General features: G+C 50.3%; 7 protein-coding genes across 7 annotated transcripts; 4 read left to right on the top strand and 3 right to left on the bottom strand.

Annotated features, from left to right (window-relative positions):
* Positions 1–183: 183 nt before the first annotated feature.
* Positions 184–1,783, top strand: PtrM4_103920 (GCD2, Translation initiation factor 2B subunit, eIF-2B alpha/beta/delta family; the record flags this gene model as incomplete). Its single annotated transcript, XM_066107528.1, has 2 exons — positions 184–874; positions 981–1,783. 2 exons carry the CDS (start codon positions 184–186, stop codon positions 1,781–1,783), a joined length of 1,494 nt encoding a protein of 497 aa, XP_065961977.1.
* A 2,772-nt stretch (positions 1,784–4,555) lies between these two features.
* PtrM4_103910 (uncharacterized protein) lies at positions 4,556–5,119 on the top strand (the record flags this gene model as incomplete). The annotated part of the gene is made up of 1 exon (XM_001936212.2): positions 4,556–5,119. One exon carries the CDS (start codon positions 4,556–4,558, stop codon positions 5,117–5,119), a length of 564 nt encoding a protein of 187 aa, XP_001936247.2.
* A 968-nt stretch (positions 5,120–6,087) lies between these two features.
* Positions 6,088–6,983, bottom strand: PtrM4_103900 (Rph, RNase PH; the record flags this gene model as incomplete). Its single annotated transcript, XM_066107527.1, has 3 exons — positions 6,088–6,549; positions 6,600–6,745; positions 6,803–6,983. The coding sequence occupies 3 exons, from the start codon at positions 6,981–6,983 to the stop codon at positions 6,088–6,090; spliced, it is 789 nt and encodes a 262-aa protein (XP_065961976.1).
* A 466-nt stretch (positions 6,984–7,449) lies between these two features.
* Positions 7,450–8,063, top strand: PtrM4_103890 (Ubiquitin-protein ligase; the record flags this gene model as incomplete). Its single annotated transcript, XM_066107526.1, has 3 exons — positions 7,450–7,615; positions 7,726–8,008; positions 8,057–8,063. The coding sequence occupies 3 exons, from the start codon at positions 7,450–7,452 to the stop codon at positions 8,061–8,063; spliced, it is 456 nt and encodes a 151-aa protein (XP_065961975.1).
* A 393-nt stretch (positions 8,064–8,456) lies between these two features.
* On the bottom strand, positions 8,457–9,911 carry PtrM4_103880 (uncharacterized protein; the record flags this gene model as incomplete). Its single annotated transcript, XM_001936215.1, has 2 exons — positions 8,457–9,375; positions 9,631–9,911. 2 exons carry the CDS (start codon positions 9,909–9,911, stop codon positions 8,457–8,459), a joined length of 1,200 nt encoding a protein of 399 aa, XP_001936250.1.
* Positions 9,912–11,577: 1,666 nt separating this feature from the next.
* PtrM4_103870 (Add, Adenosine deaminase) lies at positions 11,578–13,705 on the top strand (the record flags this gene model as incomplete). The annotated part of the gene is made up of 4 exons (XM_001936216.1): positions 11,578–12,380; positions 12,428–12,813; positions 12,866–13,280; positions 13,357–13,705. The coding sequence occupies 4 exons, from the start codon at positions 11,578–11,580 to the stop codon at positions 13,703–13,705; spliced, it is 1,953 nt and encodes a 650-aa protein (XP_001936251.1).
* A 170-nt stretch (positions 13,706–13,875) lies between these two features.
* On the bottom strand, positions 13,876–15,138 carry PtrM4_103860 (glutamine amidotransferase; the record flags this gene model as incomplete). Its single annotated transcript, XM_001936217.1, has 4 exons — positions 13,876–14,069; positions 14,136–14,916; positions 14,980–15,075; positions 15,124–15,138. The coding sequence occupies 4 exons, from the start codon at positions 15,136–15,138 to the stop codon at positions 13,876–13,878; spliced, it is 1,086 nt and encodes a 361-aa protein (XP_001936252.1).
* Between the last annotated feature and the right edge of the window lie 701 nt (positions 15,139–15,839).

Below are 15,839 nucleotides of genomic sequence, written 5' to 3'. Positions count from 1 at the left end.
GCTGACAACTACACATAATCACCGCTTCTTCGCACCTAGTAGCTATAGGTATCTTGTAGCACTCGGATTGGTCATAGAATTAGGCCAAAAAATTCAATTCGCCCCACCAACACCGGTCGTCTGACGCCTGACTGGCCACATTTCCATAGCAAAGGAGAGCAACAACACAACAAGGTCGCCAATATGTCAGAACCACCGGCTACTGAGCCAGTACAGCCTTCGGCACCTCCTGCATCAGCACCCGCGGCCCAGGAGAGTGCTTCCGCAGCGACAAATGCTGAAGCTACAGACGCGCCCAAGAAGCTCTCACCAGCAGAGCTCAAGAAGCAAAAACAGGCCGAGAAGCAAGCAAAGCGAGCACAGGCCAAATCAGTAGGCGGGCCATCGAACCAGCAGCAAGGACCGGCCAAGGACGGCCAGAAGCAGCAAAAAGACTCGAAGCAAACATCAAAAGACGACAAGTCAAGACCGTTGGCACTACGGCGGCGGCCATCGCAACCCAACACGCCAACAGCCAAAGAGCCAGAGAAAAAATCCAAGAAAGAGAAAGAGCCAAAGCAGACTGGTTTATTCTTTGGTCATCTCTACAGTCAACCCAAGCAGCAATCTCTTGTTGGAGCGTCCAAGGATGTACACCCAGCTGTACTTGCGCTCGGTCTACAGTATAGCAGCTATGCTATATGTGGTAGTACAGCGCGAATGGTGGCAATGCTCTTAGTTTTCAAAACAGTCATCGAGACCTACCAAACGCCTCCCGGCAACAGCTTAGCTCGACATCTTACTAGCCATCACCTAGGTCCACAGATTGAGTTCCTGAAGAGCTGTCGGCCGCTCAGTACCAGTATGGGAAATGCGATCAGATGGTTGAAAGACAGTAAGTTGGTGTCTCAATTCAAGTTGGGAGAAACCACTCGATATTTCTGCGGTTCATGGATAGCATGTTTCCGAGGGCGATCTGGCTGCATGCTGACTTATTATAGTCATCATCAAGATAGATCCCTCCACGCCTGAAAATGAGGCCAAGCGGGATCTGATTGAAGAGATCGATATCTTCATTCGCGAGCGTGTTACAGCTGCCGATAGACTTATCCGCGATCTAGCAGCTACTAAGATTCGGGCGGGTGATGTCGTTCTGGTCTACGCAGCATCCTCCATCGTCGAGCAAACCATCATTCACGCTCATCAGTCTGGTAAACCCTTCACAGTCATTGTGGTCGATTCAAAGCCATTGTTTGAAGGCAAGCAGCTGGCACGCAAGCTCGCTAATCACGGCATCACCGTACGATACTATCTCATTACAGGCGCCTCACACGCCGTAAAGGACGCAACCAAAGTGTTTCTGGGTGCACATGCCATGATGTCAAACGGTCGTCTCTACTCTCGCGTTGGCACGGCAGTAGTCTCCATGCTCGCCCACTCACACTCGCTACCTGTCATTGTGCTCTGCCAGTCCGTCAAGTTCACCGAGAAAGTCGCACTAGACTCCATCGTCGGAAACGAAGTGGCGCCAGCTGAGGAAATACTTTCCGAAGCCGAGCGTCGCGATCTACTTCCCCTCAAGCCACGTCTCTCCGCATCGAAGGACGACAAGTCAACCCCAGAAGATGCCCCGGCTGATACTTCAGACGTTCTCAAATGGATCGAAGACGCGAAAAATCTGTATCATCTCCAGGTTCTATATGACGTCACACCTGCGCAGTATATCAACATGGTCATAACCGAATACGGAAGCTTGCCGCCAAGCTCGGTCCCTGTAGTCCACCGCCTGAGTACGAACATATGAATCCTGTCCCGCGTTTCTTTTTGTGTGTTCAGAGTACCTTCCAAAGCAAGTGCTAACCTTGGTCGTTCAGGAACTGAAGAGCAGGAGACAACGACCACAAAGAGGGGTATCCGTCAGGCTACAGGGTGGTAGAGCAGGCCGAACGAGGAGATCAACGGTTTCGGGGTTTCAAGTCCTTGGATGGTCTGCACAGCCACTCTCATCTCATGTAAACTCTCTCAATCAGCTGTTCGATAGTTACTTTCGAATGCTCAGCCCGCGACCTGTTACGTCATTTGTTTCATACACGTCTCTAGATGTGGCTGTATCCTACGTCGTAGTGTAATGTTTCAGCTCGAAACTTGTCTAATAAAACTTTTTGTTGCCACCAAGTTCATCTCTTGAACGACCATCTACCCAATGTGGTAGAGCGGGTACGACAACCGCGTCACGTGCCTACTTAGCTACGGCATCGCCGTAATGAAGGTCAGGCAACTACGAGTCCATTCAGCAAATGAGGCTCTCATCTCAAGCGTAAACCCAACTACGACTAGAGACGTGAAAATCACATGCCAGTGAAATGGTGTTGCTGGTTGACGCCCGATACACATGATCCTCGGTCTAGATGTCGATCTGTGCTGCTGCGGCCCCGTGGCGGCGTCTCCGGAGAAGGAAGAATGGCAACTATTTGCGAGGCAAGGCCGAAACACGATCTACACATGGATTGTAGAATCAATTGTGCTTTCTAGATATTGCGACTGGTGGAAACTACAACGGTTGGTGACACCTGAATTTTCCCCCCTGTCCTCTACTGCTTACCTCCGACTGGCATTCTGGATTCGAATCACGCAAACCAGCAGTTTACGAATATGCCAATATTATCCTTTTCCTAACTTGGGAAGAGCACCTCACCAACCAACGGAGGTTGTATACTAGCGTTGGAAGAGATAGGGTCTCCGTCAGATAAACTTCGTGTAGCTAGTTCGGGTTCTCTGGCCTTCCAGATGCTGTAAGGGCACTTTCGAGCTGGATGGTCACCGCACCTCGCCGAACGATGGAGCAGTTTGAATTCCCGATTACCAGGAACCTGTTTTTGCTTGCTTTGTTTCCAAGCCTTTCTAGTTGCTGCTGAGGTTGCACGCCAGTGGGCGGGGATTATGTAGGGGCTTGGTGATAGACGCCATGTTGGACAAATCGCCGGTCCAAGACTGTCACAGGTACATCTCAAGTTGATGAAGTCACAGCTAAACTGGAGGTAGGTATGTTTATCGAGTATCAATATGGGGTATACAGAGGCGCGGGCTGAAGACATCGAGACCACTTGGCAGCTTGCTTTCTCTACTTGCATTCGCGATCGGAGGAAGAGACAACGCAGAGTCGCAAGAATAGGTGCTGGGCCCGCAGAAAAAAAGCACCATCCAGAGGTTTGTTACTATATTCTTCTACTTGATGCGAATGATTCTTTGTTTAGATGACGCGCCTCTCTCGTACATGAAAGCCTAAATATGTCGTCAAGCGTAATCAAAAGGGAACCGAGCGTTCGGTTGGCGTTGCAGCAAAAAGCTGAAACCGCAATCCTTTCCCACTCTGCAAACCTTACCGTACCCGTTCGACGCGGCCGCCTCACTTCCCAATGACACAGGCGATTGCGCAACAAAAAAAAAGCTGCAATTTGGCCGCTACAATACCTGGTCGAAACAACAACCTGACTGCGAGGCGTTCAACGCCAGCTCGCCGTTGTTCCTCGGTGCAGGGATGCGAGTAGAGCCATGGTTACCGATTAGCTTGATGAACCATGCAGGCAGCGCCACACGCAACGCCACCATCGCATCCTTCAGCTGAACACCCACACGCCAAGCTACGACGCACTGCTGAAGTGGGCGTACCAAACCATGCTCATCCTAGTAGGATCGGTCACGTATGCCTTGCACACGCGCACTCTTTGCAGCTGAACATGACGAAGCTTCGTTTGCCTTGTTGGTTCAACCATGGGGGGCTTGCGCTTTGCCATCTCCCTTTGGCCCGCGACCGCCTCTCCACACCCCTTCTTCGTAAGTAGCACCAGATCGCGGGCGTTTGTGCTAGCTTCGCCGGAGAATGCCGTGGCTCCGAGTTGTACCTGGCGTTGCTGATTGACACTCGCCGCCGTGAGAAGGCGAACAAGTAAAGTAGCATGGCGCGTGAGGAAAGAAACCATATGTGGGCATGTGGCATGCAGGAACCAAACGCGGCTTCTTCCTGTTTCACTCCTGGCGTACCAAATCCGCCCCCGGTTATCGGTCTGTCCTTTTCTCTCGTATTTATATGATACGAAATCCCGGCAGCGCATCGTACGCAAACGGGCATCTAGACAGGAGACTTGGTACCTACGCGAAGACCTAAAATCGGTTGGGGTTTTATTGCCAGCAGGATTCACATCCTAGTGCTTATGCTAACGGCGATATCATTGTCCCTTTCTTTAGAGGTATGTTTGCTATGAAAAGGTCGTGGTTCTCCTCGTGTCTATTTTATTGACGGTTGGTTAGTGTCACTACTATATCCTGGGCCTGCATCATCTCCACACTTTGGACTACGCCGGGTGGATATCTATCTAGATTTATATTTCCTGGATCACCTGCCATATTTGTCCCCATGCCTCCACTTCCTACGCCGTCTAGTCAAGCCAGTGGGAGAAGCTGGCTTACCAATTCACCCGAACATCATCAGTACCTACTCGAGGGTATAGTCCTGTGGTCACTTTTCGTAACAGCCTGCCGGTCAATCGTCATCCTGCTTGCACGCAGAAAGAGCAGGATGTCACGTTCCAGTCGAGATCGATCCAACTTGGCGTCAAATCAAGATGAAAAGAAGCCAAGCTCCCACCAAAGAAAAGACTCATATCAAGACGAGCTCTCAAATTCACCAGCAATCAAACAAGAAGATACAGAGACCACAGCGCCCTCGCCTCGCATAAAACAAGAACAACCTCAATACGTCCCCGCCACGAATCCATCTTTCCCAATTCACCCAAACTCCTACCTCGACTCCCTTAGACAGGAAACCCTCCAACCAGCATTCATCCCAATCTATCCCTGGATATCCGCCCCAAAACCCCTTCCGGGACCTTACGATGCACCGTACTATCCCCTCCCTCTACCAACTCTGCAACCAGAAGCAAGGGCGCAGACCGCAACTGAGATCCATGATTCGGCCATCAAAACCGAGGAAGTTGACCGGGAGGAGGAGTTAGAGACGGCATCGTATACACGTCACGTTCCACCTCACAGCACGCAAGATAGTGAAGCCGTGCTCCAAGGCGCAGTCATCGTGTCGAGTAAAGGATGGCGGCGTACGCAGTGGACTGTTGTGACTGGATGAAGAAGTATTATTTGTCAGCATTGTTACTCGCAGAGAGGGATGTGGTATAGTCACGTGCTTGCACTATTTCACTGTATTCCGCGGAGAAAGAGACGTCAACTGTGCGAAAAACATACCGAAGTCAAAGTAGACATCTGGACCGTGTTTACACTACTCCGACTACACCCATCGATCGATCCACTCCACCTCGCTTCCTCACTACAAAACCAGTATAGGACGTCTCCTCACAACGGGACAACCCGGATAATTTTCCAGTGAGCGCCAAAAATGGGCTTGCGTAGTACTTCGCTTACCTTGGCAAGGTCGAGTCATGGGCCTTTTGTGTACATTGTGGCGGCTGTATAGGCGAGAAAATGGCAAGCTGGGGCGGCATGCGGCCATGTCGTATGGGTAAGGAAGTGGATTAGTGTGTGGCTTGCTTGCTTCTTTCCTTGCTTTGATGGCTTGGCTTGGCTTTTGTATGTAGCTGAAACGTGAAGCTAGGGGGATATCTTGGTTGTAAATTAAGACATTTGACTTCACTTGTAATATGTGTGTAGCATGTTTCCACTTTCCCGTCTTCAACATGTCTTTCTAGTGAATACTCTGGATCTCATGTGGTTTAATTGTTGTTACTGTATATGGACTGGTGTCATGCCGATATGACACCAGTTCCTGTATATATCTATGGATGGCCCTGTCTCTGTGCCCGCATGACCAAGATGCGGTCTGCCTGCTTCATTGAAAAGCTGGATGCTCGTAGAACAGCCTACAGGCAAGCTGAGGAAGGTCGCTAGTTTTGCTCCGCCGTGCATGTGTAACCACACGACACGCTAAGACTCCGTTCCATTATCGCAGCCAAGAACCTCGTGATGTCTGCCACGCATATTGATCTCCTGCCGTGCTCCATCCATAGACTTAGTCGTCGGATGGATCGGACTTGCTCGTCGAATCTTGTGTAGGCCTTACTCGCACATGTGACCTCGGCTTCACGTAGCACTCTTCCACCTCTGCTCGAATTCCACCTTCTTCCTAACCACGCTTCTCAACCACTGGTCCAGATTCTCTGACTCAGCCTGTGCATCAATGTCCATTGCCTCGCCCTCAGCTTCCAATTTTACGCCACCATCATCATCGTCTTCCTCATCTCCACAGCATGCTGTTTCAGCCATCTCACATGCCTCGGCCCATTCTTCGTAGCTGAACCTGCCATCGTTTTCGCTCATCAACATTTTTCTGTTGCCTGAGAAGGCAAAGACGTGGACGGCGCGGATGGGTTTGGCGCGGAGGAGTTCATTTGCGGTTGGCGAGAGCAGTGGAGGAAATGAGTTCGTGGATGGTGAGGCGGGTTGTGCGATGATTACGGAGGTCAATGTTGTTCGGAGGGGAATAGAGGCTGAGAGGAGGGCGAGGAGAGAGGTATGTAGGAGGTGTGGGAGAAGGGTGAGAGACTATGTTTGTTAGCTATGGATATAACGTAGTTGCTAGAGTCATGACGAACAGTGTTGACGCCCGTTGTGCTGTCTTCCTCTGGCAAACTTCGAACTTGTAATGTGACTTGGACTAGTGTTCGGGGTATTGATTGTGTCAAGATGATGCTGCGCAGTGTGTTGTGAACGAGGGTTTCGAGATGTCGCTCGCGCGGACCTTGAATGTATTAGTTCTCCAATGCTTCTATATACTCAATCTTGGAATAATACGCACTTCCAACGCCCATTGCGGGTCGAACGTTCACCTCAATCGCTGCTTCCTCTGGCAATTCATCGCGTCGCTGTACTTCGATGGGCCCGTTGACAGCGCCAATGATGGAGTATCCGTTATGTGTGTAGGTCGCTGATCCATCGGCGCGATTCAGATGCGTGAGGGTGACTACTGGGGCGACCATTGTGCAGTGTATGTCGTCTCTGTATGATGCGTCGCAAGATGGAATACTGGTGACTTCACTGCGCGCAAAGTTGGAGATGTAGCGTGGGAGTTGCGCGAGATGAAAACAAGTCGGTAGCCAGGAGAATCAATCGCGTAGAGAAGTCTCGTGAAGCTACCAGGTCAATTCTTTCGACGAAAACAGTGAAAAAAGCGTGTCGTGCTGCACACCTCCGTCACCTCCCACACCCAAAAGTTTTGGTGGGGAGAAGCTCCGTGCACCTGGCGGCTCAAGCTCCACCGAGGCGGCCGAGGTGCAGCATGCATCACCGCCGGAACACATCCTTGCAGCCAGCAAGAAAGCCAACCCAAGTATTCCGTCGCGCCGCTGTCCAGCCTCCTACTATTCCGAGCTTCCTTCACGGCTACGCTCTTACCTTTTCACTGACCATTATATCACTCGCTTCGACGTATACTGAATATACACCATGGCTGGCTCGGCACGCACCGCATCACCCATCAAGCGCTTAATGACGGAACTGCAAACCTACCACAACGACCCTAACGATGCGCTTCTTGACCTCGGACCTGTGGAGGACGATGTCATGCAATGGAGGGCGGTTATGAAGGGTGTACCAGGCACGGCATATGAAGGTATGATACCTACACCCAAACAAAACACACGGCCTCAACCAAAACCCTCCACCGCCTTTACCACTTCTCCCCATTCACTCACATTCATACATTTACTAACAACCTCCAAGATGGTTGCTGGCTCCTGTCCATCTCAATCCCCCCAACGTACCCCCTCGCCGCGCCCACGATCCGCTTTATAACGCCCATCTGCCACCCCAACGTCGACTTCAAAACGGGTGAAATTTGCCTCGATCTGCTGAAGACGTCTTGGTCGCCAGCATACACGCTTTCCACCACCATGACGAGTATACACCAGCTGCTTACGAGCGCGGAGCCGGATAGCCCGTTGAATGTTGATATCGCGCAACTGTTTCGAAGTGGGGATGAGGTGGGTGCTATGAGCTTGATCAGGTTTTATACCCAGTGTGAAAGGTATCACTGGAGGGGTGTTGGGGACAGGCGATAGGTGGGGAAGCGTTCGGGTAATGGCGTTTGGGATAAGATACCTATTATTTATGAAGCGAGCGTATGTTGTGCAAGACAGCCCATGGTGCATGTGATGTAAGTTGGATCGTCACGCGTACTTGGTTGTGATGGGTTTACGACGCGTAGTATTGATGTTGTTGATTTGCGTGAAATAAAATGTCGTTGAACGCCCTGATATGCCAAAGGAGATAGTGTACCCGAAAAGGACAGAGGGTAGTTATCAGTAAAGACTGGTGCGTAGGTTGAGTGCATATACAAGTTATTTTTTTGTCGTAAGTCGTCCCGGTGACAACCGGTGCCGGCCTGTCCCAACGCTTTGCAAAAACCCAGAAGGAATGTCCTGAACCCCAAATGCTCACAAAAATGCGTGTATTCAAACTTCTTCAAACCCCTCTCTGCGATCGTCTTTTTTAGCCTCTTCGTCCAGCAACTCGGTCAACGCAGCCTGCGGGTCCCAATCCGGTACTTCCCACGTCCTGACCCCTGGCCTCGCCTCACACTCACTGAACATCACATCGGAGCTGCATGCTTTAGCTTCTCGCAGCCATTGTCGCCATGCAGGTGTGTCAGGGCACGCAACACTCCTGGTGATCCATTCGATATTCTTAGTAACGACGATAGTCCTCCATAGTGCTTGCGTGAAGGTTGCGTTCTTGGAAGGGTAGCCTTTCTCATCCATTTTCGAATCGGAGAGACACTGATTTTCGACGCGGTAGCAAGACGTATCCCAATGCATCTTTCCAGGTAACGCAGCCACAATCCAGTATGCCGCGCCGAGTAGCATGTAGGAGCCTGCCCATGCTATCTGGACTTGGATTTGAGCATTGGCAAGACAGATGACGCCGCCCATGAGCATCGTCGTGCCCACCAGACTGAGTATCCGATACGCCGGTCCATGTGTCAATAGATAGTCGATGCTCTCAGGGGCGAAGTAGAGTTCCCGTGCAACGTTCTCATCGCACTGTACAATCAGAAAACTGCCTTTGGGGTATCTGATCACAACGTCACCTCGAGGCACTCTCGTCGTCGTGTTCTTTCGCTGTGGCAGTTTCAATGTCCATTTGTTTCCGTAGCCGATCAAACTCGTGAGAAGGGACAATAGTACAGTCGCAAGTATCGACATGCCATCTTCTTGCCATATTGACAGAGCCAGCAGGAGAGCCGATAGTGCAAACCCAATGAACAGAACGACGGTAAGTGGAGCAATAGTCTTAGCCTTGAGCGGTGATTTATCGGTATCGCGGACAATTTTGACAACACGCACCGAGAAGGGATCGAGGTTATTAGCATCGCTGGTGTTTTTGTGTTAGCCATGTTCTATGGTTGTGTAAGCGCACGCGCTTATCATATTACAAAATTCTAGCCAGAGGTTTCTTGCCCTAGCATAGCTATATACTTGGCTAATCAAAGTCTCCGAACAGTGCTTTTGTTCTCTTTGGATACCAAAAGAGCTCTTGTGTTCTGATGAGGGCGCATATTATGAGGATTGTTTTGTGCGGACAGCTGTGTCCAAGCGCTGCCAATCAACATGAAAGTAGTGCACTCACCAAACGATGTTCCCAATATGGTTGATGCTATCTCGGTGATTGCCCGACACGATTCCGGTTACATATCCGGGAAACGGCTCGAGGCGATTAGGTCTGGTTGGCCTCATCATAGCTTGAGGCGCCGGGATCAAGCGCGGCAAAAATATCCATTTGGACAGCGTCGACACTTGGGCGTTGGCGAGTACTGAGCCCTCGCCTAAGATTGCGAGGAAACCAACAATGTCGAGTTGTAACTCGTCTAGAGAAGTGGTACCATTCTGGCCTTGTGAAAGCCAATGCATGTTGATTGGAGCCAAAAGGTTTTCAAGGCCTAGTTAAAAGAAACAATGTTTTCAGAGCTCAAAGGAAAGAGGAATCGAAGGTTATACGATGCGGATAGGGTGCATTGGTGCAAGTAGATGCGCTACAGAAACGAACAGGAAGCTTATATAAAACAAGATGCAGGATTGAGGCGGAGAAACATGTAGATTTGACCAAGTGTCGGTGCGGAGCACGACAAGTCCCACCAGCTGGGGGCCAAAAGCGCCTACGACGCATCGAGGTGTGACGAGCGACACATTATGTACATTCGTTTCGGTCAAAAGCCCAGGAAAGTGGTGCATTTTTACAGCCGCAACCGATTGGCGCTGTTGCAGCTATTGGGTGCCTCAGGCTGATGAGGGGCTGACAGGTTGTTACTTACCGGTAGGCTCCAGTAACCCAGTAGGATGGCGAGGCGAGTTGCATAGCCTCAATCGCTACGGACAGAGACTCCCACTTGTGCGATCCATCTTCTTTAAAGGAGCTGATGCGTCTGTCGCGACGACGTCGCGAAGTTTTCAGCTGCTGCGCCTCGACTACAAGTGAACCTTGACACTGCCTGCGATCGCCATCATAAGTCCGTTGTTCGCAACACCACCAGAACAGACGCACGGCACCAGGCTGACCTTCCCGTAACACGACTGGATAGCGATATCTGCACCACCGCCGAACTGCTCCAAAAAGATCTAGAAAGTGGTATCGCAATCACCAAAATTGATGAGACAAGGAAGAAACATTCGAAAATAGCGTGGATGGACTGATGTATGTCGTTGTTCCTTCTGTTGTGCCCCTCAGGCACGCGATTGTCTTGGCAGCGTTGTCCCTTCCCATTCAACATCATGCATGAGCGTAACATACCTTCTCCCTTAAGGATCAGGTACACTCTCGTAATTTGATTCATCTGCACCGCCAAAGTTCATATACGCCATCATACCAGAGCTCCAGGCAGCAGTATTGTCTCAGCCTTCTTAGCCGCAGGAACGGGGCGCAGCATACCTGCCCCAGCTTGACGTATCTCGTGTGCTTCATTACTGACTCATGCCATCAAACTAGGCCGAAAAGCAGGCCAACACCTCAAGAACACATCACGCAATATACATCCGCTGGCTAAACCTTGATACGTGATCGGATTTTACCTAGGGGAGATCTCGTCGTGTGGCAACTAAGTATCTCTGACTATTAAAGACTCTGCTCAGCCTCCTGGATAGAACCAGTCAATTTACCGTAGCAAGTCTGCCTTAGGCTTTGTTTACGTTCCAGCATAATCGTACATTGTCCCCACACGAGCCCTGCAGTTCCAGTCGACCGGTATGAGCATTTTGTGACAGACTGAAACAAACATCATCGGCATGCCCACTGACGGCGATTCCAAGACCTCAAGTGAGCCCCAACGAGCCCGTTCAAGGATATTGGGCACGTGTGGCATTCTGGTCCCCACATTGTGAGTTTCTGAGCACTGATACTATGTTTCAAGCTTCCGCACTGACTATCGGATATAGCCTTGTACGTGATAGAAACAGATCACCACAGGACCCCAACAGGCCAGCTATGACAGCAGCTAACTCGCCGAAGAAGAGGAAAAGGCCGTTAAGCCCTCTTCCTATCAGTAAAATACCACTACATTCCACACAAGATACAGAAATCAACATGGCATCAGAGAGCAAGAATAATGTTCACTTGATTTTCGAGGCGTCCTTGGAAGACGACAAGAGCATTACCAACTACGCCGAAGAACGCGAAAGGCTTGTCGAATCGGAACGACAAAATGCCTGGGATCGAGAGGCAAGATATAAACCCTCCTCCCAGGAGGAGCGCGCAGCCAACATCATCTTTGCAATCCGCGAGTGGGAGCGAAACGTTATCTTCGGCAATCTCCCCTCGGAGACATTGCCAAAGAAAGATGACCGGGATATGGGCGGTCAATATCTCACCAACAAGGAGTATATAGATACGAGGAGCAAGCTGTTTGAAATTAGCAAGATGGTGCCCAAGGGAGCCCTGTTGCACTTGCACTTCAATGCCGAACTACACCCTGAGTTGCTGCTCGTGCAAGCTCGAAATACCGAGAACATGTATATACGTAGCATTCGGCGCATCGAAAACGAGGAAGACCTAAAGGAGACCGAGATGGTCTTTAGTGTCCTGGACCGCAAGACAGTTGATCCTAGCATTAACATCTTCTCGGACACGTACCCTACGTGCACAAACTTCAAGGATGAGGCTGTTAAAGATAAGATTTGGATGTTATGGTCAAAATTTCAAGACGAGTTCGAACGTAAATTTCCTGGTAAATACAAACAGCAGGAACCTGAAACCTTTCGGGAAGGAAATCTACCATCTCACTGTGGCCAGCCAGCTGTTGCGCGGCTACGTCCTGCTGAGAACTGGCTCAGGTCTAAGATGGTTCTCAGTGAGAAAGAGGCTTATGACCCTGATCAGACTGTCAATGGGTATGTTGTGCCCGGATTCATGAGTATATTTGTTGATGTCATCACAGTGTTTGGGCGCGTTTCAACCAAGCCACCAGAGCTTTTAAAGGCTTATTAAACTACGAAAGAGCCTATACAGAGTACATTGGCATGGCTATTGACCGATTCATTGAGGAGAAAATCATGTACGCTGAGCTACGACCAATGTTGCTTGACAAGGATATTCCTACCAATGATGGCAAAGGAAAGATAGATAATTCTGGCCAAATGCAACTAATCATTGATGCCGTCAACGAAAAGAAGCGGCAGCTTAAAGATGCAGGGCGGCTTCACGAGTTTCCGTTCGGGCTGAAGATCATCTACTGCACTCCACGATCCATTCCCCCAAGTCTGATGATGAGGGATATGAAGGAGTGTATTGAACTGAAGATTAAATACCCAGACCTCATCTGTGGTAAGCAAATACCAAGATTATAACCGTAAACCCGATCTCTGACATGCCATAGGTTTTGATCTTGTTGGAGCAGAAGACCGAGCATTCCACATTGGCTATTACCAGAAACAGTTCATGGCTTTCAAGAAAACCTGCAAGACGCTTGGCGTAGAGATCCCCTTCATGTTCCATGCTGGAGAGACATTGCTCGACACCGGCGGCTCTCACGATCCTGCCAACTCAAACCTCTACGATGCAGTAGCCTTGGGAGCGAAACGCATCGGTCATGGCTTCGCACTTTTGAAGCATCCAAAGCTTGTAGAGGAGTTCAAAAAGGATGGCAAGAAGCCTGGGATTTGTATCGAGCTGTGCCCCATCTCGAATGAACTACTCCATCTTTGCAGGAACATCAAGGAGCATCCTTATCCTCAACTATTGGCTGCAGGTATACCCTGCACTGTCAATTCGGATAACCCATCCCTTTTTAGGTATGTCACTCATTACAACTATCGATCCTCAAGACGCCACATACACCTAATTGTCTAGGACTAACGATTATTATAGCAACTCTATGTCCCATGAGTTCTATCAGATCATGGTGGGCGCGCCTACCATGTCTCTTTACAGCTGGAAGCAGCTCGCACGCTGGAGTATTGACTACAGCTGTCTCTCTGAAAAGGAGCAAAAAGAGGGACACAAGTACCTGGACGAAAGCTGGGAACAGTTCTGCCATGACGTTGTCAACACATACGGACCGAGTGTCATGCACACGGACGAGGAAATAGCACGGGATCCAGTACTCAAGGACAGAGTTGATCCAGCGAAAGCCGCAGCTTACTATGGAGATGATGGTGAGGCCAGATGGAAGAGTTACACGAAAAAGAGGGGCAATAAGAAGTATCTGGAGCTTTAGATTGGCAATTTATGTTGTCAGATAGAACACGTCAATCAATGTGTTTCCTTATATCTATCATTTTTCATGTGAGAAAGCGACTAAGCATGTTCTCTCTGACATTGAGCCGCATGTGAGAGGAAGTTGGAGTAGCCAGATATGACTCCATTTTATCTCCCAATCCTGTCCAACTAAGCAACTGCTACCTCATTCCCAAGCACCCTCTTATCGCTCCCGGTAACCGTCTGCCCCTTTTGCTGGGCGAAGTTGGCACTGCGCTCATGACTCGGGTTGCGGCTGTAGAATTCATCGACGATGGGATGAATCATGACCGTTTGTTTCGAGATGGTGAGTGTACTATTCGTCGGAACAGTGACCCAGTTATCTACCATGATCAGACTAGCTTCCACAACAAGAGAAAAGGATAGGAGGGTTGAAAAACCAAACTTACCACGTTCAAAAGTCAACGGCTCACTAGCCACGAGCACAATATCCGACCCTTTATCCCTCCTCTCCATAACATAATCCCTCTCCCTATCCGCATCATCGTCCGCCTCTCCTGAGTGCACCCCACCACTCCCCTGCAACTCCCTCCAACTAGTCCCCGAGCTGAAAAACAGACTCGCAGCCTCATCAGTCCTACTACTCACATACCGCGAACACACCACACTAACGCCATCTGTCACCGCGAAATTAAGTAAACTCCTCCCTTCCTCCTCGCCCACCCCCGCGCTGCCCACTACATCGCGTATGAACCCATTAATCCGCTCAATCGTCGCCAGCAACGCTTTCCTCAACACCGTATGACCGAACCCCACGCCCGCATCAACCTCCTTATCAGGCGACACACCACTTCTATCCAAACAATCCAGAAACAGAGCAAACGCCCACTCTGAATCCGTACTCCCGCCTACGACGTTGAACCAGCGCTCATCCACATCCATGGCGAGCCGGCGCTTGATCTGCTTCCAGCAGCCGATTCCGCCATTGTGCATGAACATGAGGGTTTTGTAGCTGAAAGGGTGACAGTTGCTGTCGCTGAGGTTTCCCTCGGTTGTGGCGCGCACGTGGGCGAAGATTAGGCTGGACGTGGTTTTTGTGGCGATGCGGGAGAGGTTTATGCAGTTCCACGCAGGGATTGTGGACGTGAAGACGCAGGGCGTGGGACCAAGGGAGGGTGTCGTGTAGTAGCCGATTCCGAAGCCGTCGCCGTTGTGTGGGCGGCGTCGGTCCTGGGAGTGGGTTAGTTGGTTGGGGGAAAGGGGGGTGAGATGAGGTATGGGGTAGAGACGTACGAGACGGAGGCGCGAGTCGAAGGATTGGGTCAGGATGGAGTGCGAGGGGTTGAGGATGAGCTCTGAGAGCAGTATCTCATCTTTGCCCTTGTAGACCTGGGGCTGTTAGATAGATGTTCTGCATGTCTCCTGACGCGAGCCTACCATGAATCGACACATTTTGGGCGTCTAGAAGGGTTTCTTTGGTATAAGGGCAAGTATAGCATGCAGAGGTTGCGACAAGAAAATTACTTGTACATGCGCATCGGTCGTTTGGAGGATAGCGGTGCGTTGGCTGTGGTTCAGGGCGGTGTGCTTGCGATGATTGCGCCATCGGACCAAGAGATTGATGCAAACATCATGGGGCTGTGCGCATGTTGTAGAGACTGTGCGAGGTGATAGATTTCTCGATATATCTCCAGAGACACGCGACATGCATTCACGTACTAAGACACCAAAGATACAAGGTACCCCACGCGTAGTTGACTGCGGATGTAGGTTGGTGGGGCGCCAGGATGCCGCGGATGACGCACATGGACAGCGAACTGTCTAACTAGCCGCATCCTAGCTTACAACATATAGAATAATCACGTAGTTATGAACTGTACATGTATTATAGGCCGATTGCTCGGCGATGTATTCAGCTATCTGGTTGGTATGGCTGAACTGAGAACACATGTCACCCCTCGACCCAAATGTGTAGAGCGCCCAGTCCAAACCATTCCGATCTTCACAAGCTAGGCAAACACGCAACGCCGGGGATATGATGCGGATATTGAACATGGGGTTACAAGACGGTGTATCTTTAAGGCTTCATAATAATCATGGCGAACTGATGGCTGGGAAAGGATGGGGGTGTTGCAAAGAAACACAATATCCTT

This window comes from Pyrenophora tritici-repentis, chromosome 5, assembly GCF_003171515.1.
Source record: "Pyrenophora tritici-repentis strain M4 chromosome 5, whole genome shotgun sequence".
Taxonomy (NCBI): Eukaryota; Fungi; Ascomycota; class Dothideomycetes; order Pleosporales; family Pleosporaceae; genus Pyrenophora; species Pyrenophora tritici-repentis.
This window is presented reverse-complemented; position numbering and strand designations above follow the sequence as displayed.